The sequence below is a fragment of the Cebus imitator genome, unplaced genomic scaffold (assembly GCF_001604975.1).
Source record: "Cebus imitator isolate Cc_AM_T3 unplaced genomic scaffold, Cebus_imitator-1.0 Scaffold83, whole genome shotgun sequence".
Taxonomy (NCBI): domain Eukaryota; kingdom Metazoa; phylum Chordata; class Mammalia; order Primates; family Cebidae; genus Cebus; species Cebus imitator.
Window position 1 is genome coordinate 839,342 of NW_016107398.1, and position 7,642 is coordinate 846,983.

Here is a 7,642-nt window from a genome sequence, read left to right on the forward strand (position 1 = left end):
CGCCAGGCTGGAGTATACTGGCATGATCTTGGCTCACTGCAACCTCAGTTTCCTAGGTTCAAGCCATTCTCCTGCCTCAGCCTCCTGAGTGGCTGGGACTACAGGCACACACCACCACATCCAGATAAATTTTGTAATTTTTTTAGTACAGACAGGATTTCACCATGTTGGCCAGGATGGTCTCAATCTCCTGACCTTGTGATCTGCCTGCCTCAGCCTCCCAAAGTGCTGGGATTATGACATGAGCCATTGCACCCAGCCAGTTTGTTTAACACTTGAAAATGAACCTTAGTGTATGTTTTTGCTAAAACATGATCAGTATTATAAAGAAAAATCATGGATATCTTGGAATGGAATAAAAATTCTCAAGAAATCAGTGGCAGCTAATCAAAAGTGATTTCTGTTTAGAGAATACTTTGTATTTGAAGCTCATGACCAAATTAGAAGATTTTTAAAATCTAAATATATAATAAGAAATAAAAACTTTTTTATTTAGGAATACATGAACATTAATCTTGATAATGTATACTGTTTATTATTAAGTAGGGTCTTAGGTTTCTAAGTTCATTTATGAAAACCTTTTATAGTAACAAATCCTCAGTATGTCTTTTATTTTAATGTAACCATTAATTTATTCGTTTAGTAACCATTTAGTCCAAAATGACTCAAATAAGAAAAATTCACTGTTAGCCTCACATACTATCAGGAAATAAAGCAGGCAAGCCAATGGCTGTGGTTCTTTTGAATATGTGATACTGAACATTCCAAGATGTTGGATACCATCCTTTATATGGAGCTTGGTAATGTAATGTGGTAATATAGTTTGGGAATGTAATTTGGTTCATGGTAATGGTAGGGCTGAGGGTAAGACCAAAGGAAGCAGAAATTCTGTTACCCCCATATTCTGGTTTACAAATGAACTGTTTCATTTGGCCTGCACAGGATTTAAAAAGCTATAGTTCCCTTTAGCTCCTCTGTTTCCCTGTTAGATTTGGCCCATGCCCTTATACCTTCCTGGCTACCTCTGTGTCATTTGAGGTTGCCATCCTTGCTCTAGGGAATAGGAACGTATTCTTAAAAGGATTTAGACAGAAGAGTGACATGATTAGATTTGCTGTAGAAAGATAACTTGATACATGTGGAATTCTCCATCTTTGGTAGCAAAACACTGGAAATGAGGAGCTACTTCAAAGATAGCATTAACTAAGCTAGGGAACAAAGGTGGGGGCTGAAGGAATGGAACAAGAATACTATAAAGTAGCTTTCTGACTTAGTAACCAGTGGATGGATAAACGTGAATATTAGAAGAGGCAAATGGGTTGGTGAAGAGAAGTGAATTCAGTTTCAGTATTCGTGGAATAGCCAAAAGATCACAGGTAGTTGTTTCTGCGAGGCTGAAGAGTTAAGAATTGGCAGGCCTCAAATCTGTAGATTCTAGACTGCAGGTGGTGCTATTGTGTAGAGCCTTTTGGCTAAGAAATGGAAAAAAGGGAGATGCTGTGAAAAGCAGGAAAATGTTTGGAAAGCTAACCCAAAGAGATGCCAGACATCATTGCTTCCTATATTGTAGCTGCCTATATTGAAAATAACTTTTCCCACAGTGAATGTTTTTATCATTTCAACAAGCTTCCACTCAAAACACATTCATAGAAGGACTCAATGAAGTACTATTCATTTGCATTACCAACTCATAATTTTATAATGTTGAAAAAAAGATAATAGATAATTTTTGGTTTGTAGGGATATAGCAAGTCTGAGCAAAGCAGAGCACTAGGAAGCTTATAATAGCTTAAGATAGTGAAACACTGGGGATCTAGGGAGAAAGATGAGGCATGATTAGGAATATGTCAGTGACAAATTTTACCTGCTTGGAAGTATTATGGAAGCCAGCTTCTAAGTGTGATCTGCAGTTGAACCACCAGGGGAACTAAAATGCACATCCCTAGATCCTACTCCAGACCTGGTTGCACAAAATTTCAAATTTTTTTTGGGCAGTAGAAATTAAGAACCACTCCAAATCCTATCTCTAGCCCAGTACCACCTCCTACTCCCCACAAATTTGGGCTTAGTTATAAACTTCCTCTTTTTTTCCTTTTTACTTGATGTGGCTTTTTACTATCAGGTCTTAAATTTGTATCATTAGCAACATTGTTTAGCTACTTATAGGTTAAATAGAGGTGTTTTTTGTTTTTGTTGTTGGAACAGTTGATTGAAGACCTAATCACGGTCTATTAAATAAAAGGTTCTAAATGTCAGATAAGTCATTCACTTCTTTAGTAAGCTGGAATAAGGCCTGTGTAACCTGTATGGATAGCTCAGTTTCTGGCTGCTGCATCCTGAGTTAATATTTGAAAATTTTCCAAATGGATTCTACTGCACTGTAGAATGATTAGTATTTCATAAACTGAAGTCATTTACAAATAATTGTATGAACAATAATTCAAAGTTTTTTCTCAATTTGTCCATTTAATATGTGTTATATATTTGAAACATTTTAAGAGAAAAATGGTGTTTTATAGGAAAAAAATTGCTTGAAGTTTTATTACTGTACTGTAGAGATTTCTGGAATTTTGATATTAAAAATACTGAATGATCTCTTTTTATACTTTGAGGTTTATTGATAAATGACCTTTTTCTAAAGATTAATTAAAGCTGAATTACTCTTATACATAACCTTTCTCAACCAAGGTTCCCCACCTGGACCACAAAACACAGAAAATTATTTCACCGTTTTTTGAATTCTCCTAAGTTTAGTACTTAACTGGTACTATTCTGGAAAGCAGAGGGAAGAAGCTAATTATTTACATTCACTGGATGCCTAAGGCAAGGTTCTTCAAAGCTGGCCTTGGATAGTTTTTATGTTTTTTTACCATTAAAAAAATCAAAAGACTTATAATTCTTGATGTGAAAAATGCATGAAGTTTATATTTTACTGTCCATAAGTTTTTATTGATGCCTATTCATGTATGTATTATCTTTCTATGGCTGCTTCCCCACTATAACTGCAGAGCTGGGTAATCAAGACAGAGGCTCTAGGGCCTGCAGGGCTAAAACTATTTACTGTCTTTCCCTTTCCAGAAAAAACTTGCTGGCCCCTGCCTCAGAACCTTAGGTCGTAAGTCTCACAGAACTGGTTGAGAAAGGATTTGACTCTAAGGAGAATTACTATTTGAATTTATTTGATGGTTTATTCAGATAATTTGTTCAATTTCCAACATAATACCAATGCTTATCTTTCAGATTATGCCTTCCCGTATATTATATTAGTGTTATCTTTGGTTACTCTGGCTGTGTACATGTCTGCTTCTGAAATAGAGGTAGGAAGTCTTTTTTTCCTTTGTTAAATACTTTTTTAATATATAAATATAACAAGTGAATATCAGAATAGTCCATATGATATGATATAGTAGAGCTAATTGTTTTCGTGATCTTTGGTTGATGGATGCCACTTGGTAGCCTTTAGCTTGTTAACTTTATAAAAAGCTGTGTACTGGACTATGTAGTTCCATGGGAAATTAGCAAAATAGTGAAGTAGTCAGGCTCAACTATCCAGCATGAAGGAGAAAAGTCATTTTACATAAACATAATTATTGAAATGTTGAAACTTATTAACACTATTTTGAGAAAAACCATAAAAATGTTTTATATTTAGAACTAATTTTAAACTTTATTTTACAATGGCAACATTAACAGGCATCAATAATTGTGCATTTCATATCCTTTTATGTTTTATCCCAGATTTTATTTTCTTGATTATGGATGTTTACTTTTACCCCATAATGTTTGGGGGATTTGGAGCTAACATTACTAGCCACATTATCCTGATACTGTTCCTTTATCAGGGTATCCATTTTGTACCTCTAACTTTTTAATATTTCAGTGGAAGGCCACTATTATAAAGAACTCCTTTTTTAAAATTGTATATGTCTTTATTTTTAGAATATTTTTGGCCAGAAAAGTCTCTTTTGACAAATTTTTAGTCACTGGGTAGAATAGAACATCATGTCATCATATCTATATTTTCACATATTCTGTTTTTAAGGAACTAAGCTATTGCTCAAAAACATGAACAACAAATGAGAAGTAATAGTGTATTTGACTCTATGCCTAGGGAAAAATGTATTCTTTAAACTTTAAATCAAAATGGGCATTCTTGTACATTATGTGTTCATATGGAATCTGACATTTTCTTTCTAAAATAATTATGTGGCTCTCTACTGTTAATATATCACATTTAAATGATTACTTTTAAATACGTTAATGGCTCTGATTTAAGAACTATTCTGAGGCTAAACTCTAAAGAAAGCAAAAGTATAAAGTGTCTTAATTCTCTTCCACCCAAACTTGCTAATCTAGGGCCTATGAACTGTCTTAAACTACCCATCACAGTTGATATGTGCTTTCTCATAATTTATAACATAAAAACACTCAACCCAGAGAAAATAAGTTGTAAACTATTTTGGAGTGGTTACTGTTGATGCCACTTCTTCTATTACCTTAGTCAAAGACTGAGTGGGGGAAAACGTCTAGAAATCATAGTGACTTTTGAGTAGGATAATAGTGGAGGAACTAGACAGAATATATTTATAGTGATTATTCAGTTGTTTTCATCTGTAGATCATCCTCATTTTTCCTTTGTAATCATTAACCAGCATTGAAATATAATTAATTAAAGAAGATAGGCAAATTAGTTTTGACACTTTTATCAACTCTAGGGAAAGATTTGAGGGAGGAAATAATTGGCTATTTGAATAAAATGAAGTTTTTGAATTTTTATTTCTTATCCATAGTTAAGAATTAGCTATACACTGTTAAATTAGCTTGAAACTTATTTGTTTCTCTGCCTCTGTGAATCTCCTGTATAAAATGTTCACATACTTCAAATAGCATGAAATGGGGACCTAAAGCAGGAAAGACAGTTTAGAACTGGTTGAGTTGATGAGCTGTTTAATGATAAGAGAAAGTTGGTAAGTAATCTATTGCAAATTATGTTTTAATGTGTTTATTAGCACATTTAGATATTAATTTTATATTATTTTGTTCTAATTTCTGCATACTATGCAGTGGTATTAAGGATTAAAAGAAAATCAGACTGTTCATGTGTCATTTCTGCTTCCTTACTATTCATGCAGCAGGCTCCAGGAATGTTATAGGTTAAGGAGGTTGTTTCTGTACCTCCTATTTCCCACCTATAGATCCATAGTGACAGTGGATCAGGGCAGGAAGAAAGCACGTAAAGTGGAGTTTCCCTTCTAGTTCATATCTTTCTTTCAGAAGGAACTCTAGTGTTTACAGGAGTGAATGCTGGCATAGACAAGGACCTAAGAGACATGATGACGTGGCTCTCATCTTGGTGCTGCTACTGAGTGCTTATATGACCTTAGGAGCCTCACTTTCCTCATCTGTAAAGTGTGGTGGCTAGACTGAGGGGTTTCCTAAGTCTTTTTTAGCTCAAACATTTTATGATTCTGAGATTATAAATAATATATTTTACATTAAAATATATTAAATTACCCAGCTGATTTAGCCTGATAATCTGTATTTCTCTTTTCTTTCTTTTATAAAATTGTATAGAACTGCTATGATCTTCTGGTCAGAAAGAAAAGACTTATTGTTCTCTTCAGCCACTGGTTACTTCATGCCTATGGAATAATCTCCATTTCTAGAGTGGATAAACTTGAGCAGGATTTGCCCCTTTTGGCTTTGGTACCTACACCAGCCCTTTTTTACTTGTTCACTGCAAAATTTACCGAACCTTCACGGATACTCTCAGAAGGAGCCAATGGACACTGAATGTAGACATGTGAAATGCCAAAAACTTAGGAAGTGTTCCTAATAAAAAAGTAAATAAATCTTAACAATGTATGAGAACTGTTCTGTCATATATGGGAACAAGATTATCGGTATATCTTAATGTTTGGGTTGTTTTTGTTTAGTTCATGGTTAGACTTGGAAAATGCAAAACCCCTAAATACTCTGTTACACAGGGTAATATTATCTGCTACATGAGAAGCCCACTAGGAAGCACTTGCTTCTCTCAACAGTGCAGCTGTTCTTTAGAGCAAAATCCTGTTTCTGTGTACCTAGCAATGTGTTCCCATTTTATTAAGAAAAACTTACATATGTAATCTGCAATCCTTAGCAGTGGCATAATTGTGTGCACCTCTTGTGTTTCAGTTTGTTTTTCACCTATAATGAATTGTAAAGACAAACATACTTGTGGCGTCTGATAGCAAACATAGAAATGATGTATGTTGTTTTTTGTTATCTGTATATTTTCACCAATACAGTATTTTGATATATTGCAAATAGATAATAATTTATATAACAGGTTTTCTGTTTATAGTTTGGTTCAAGACTTGTTTGGATTATTGTTCCTGTAAAGAAAACAGTAATAAAAAGCTTGACTACATAAAATTTCAGTGTTTTGACACTTAATTGTTTTTTGGCACAATAGTATGGAAGTAATTCAAACTAGTAGTTTCCTCTTACATCTGGGGCATATATACATACCATATTTTATTGATCTAGAGATACTTTTTATTTCACGTGACATCTCTGAATTAGAATGCATCTTACAACTGATGGCATATTAGATTTAATAAAATACAGAAGATACACAATATAAAAATGGTTTTTCTGTGGATAGTTTGTTTTTTGTGATAGGTGTTCTGTGATGTTTATGCTCTGAAGGCTTTAAGAGACTCATGGATGCAACTATGGAAGCAAAATAAAGTTTTTAGCACTTAACCTAACAATCTGACCATGTTTATCCATTTTTATTGTTTAGAAGTTTATTTACCGGTTCTGCTACTTGGTGGTGATTGTATGAATTAAATTTTAAACATTTAAGACTTCTATTAATAGCTGCAAAATGTGAAAGTAAGTGCACTCACTTTTCCTGTAGTTGTGTTTGTCTTTTGAATTCACAGCAGTTGTATCCTTTCATTATTTTGTTAGTTATTCTTTGTTAATATATTTTTCTCAGTACATTTAGCCTCTGGGAAATGAACTCTTTTGGTACCACTGTGTTTCTTCTTTTCTGTAGGAATAAAAAATAAATGTAAAAATTCTATTTGTATTACATATAGCTTTGTGTGGTTATTAGTGTTTATTAAAATTCTGCATTGCCCAAAGTATCCTCAATTAGGTAATTGTATAATCGGGTGGAGTAGGGAGGGTGTCATGTGTCTGATTACTAGGACTATATCTTCTGGTCCACTTGGAGCCATTTTAACAATCATGTTTTCAGATGTCCTGTTCTAGCAGAAAAGTATGTATACAAATGAAGAAATTATAACTACAAGGCCCCAAGGGCAAATAATTTCCAGAATACTTAATATAGATCTGCATTTTTAATTTGCTTTGGTAAGAATAAGACTGGAACAATTCATAGCCACTGTAGTTGCTAATGTTACTAAATAATTTGTTAAAACATGGTCATTAAAAACGTTAAAAACAACCCTTGTCTTAGTTCAGTTTTGACTTAGGCCCTTGTAGCACATCACAATTCTAGTCACTACAGTGTATGGTAATTATTTTGCTAACCAGTCCTGAATAGGTAATTTAAAAGTCAAAATACAGGTTGAATATCCCATATCCAAAAAAGCTTGAGACCAGAAGTGTTTCAAAATTCAGGGTT

General features: G+C 33.7%; 2 protein-coding genes across 6 annotated transcripts in view; one reads left to right on the top strand and one right to left on the bottom strand.

Annotated features, from left to right (window-relative positions):
• LOC108308186 (JNK1/MAPK8 associated membrane protein) overlaps window positions 1–7,086 on the top strand; it is an 18,993-nt gene extending 11,907 nt beyond the window's left edge. For 4 of the 5 annotated variants that reach the window (XM_017533912.1, XM_017533913.2, XM_017533914.2 and 1 more), the window contains exons 6-7: window positions 3,241–3,317; window positions 5,575–7,086. In XM_017533912.1, the coding sequence (XP_017389401.1) occupies window positions 3,241–3,317; window positions 5,575–5,793 (296 nt within the window). In that variant the 3' untranslated portion in view covers window positions 5,794–7,086. The remainder of the gene's footprint in view (window positions 1–3,240; window positions 3,318–5,574) is intronic. The other variant, XM_017533917.2, reaches the window with a different exon arrangement.
• The window catches only part of CCDC175 (coiled-coil domain containing 175), a 63,833-nt gene continuing 62,445 nt past the window's right edge, over window positions 6,255–7,642 (bottom strand). Inside the window, exon 20 of the mRNA XM_017533907.2 lies at window positions 6,255–7,042. Within this exon, the coding sequence (XP_017389396.1) occupies window positions 6,957–7,042 (86 nt within the window). The 3' untranslated portion in view covers window positions 6,255–6,956. The remainder of the gene's footprint in view (window positions 7,043–7,642) is intronic.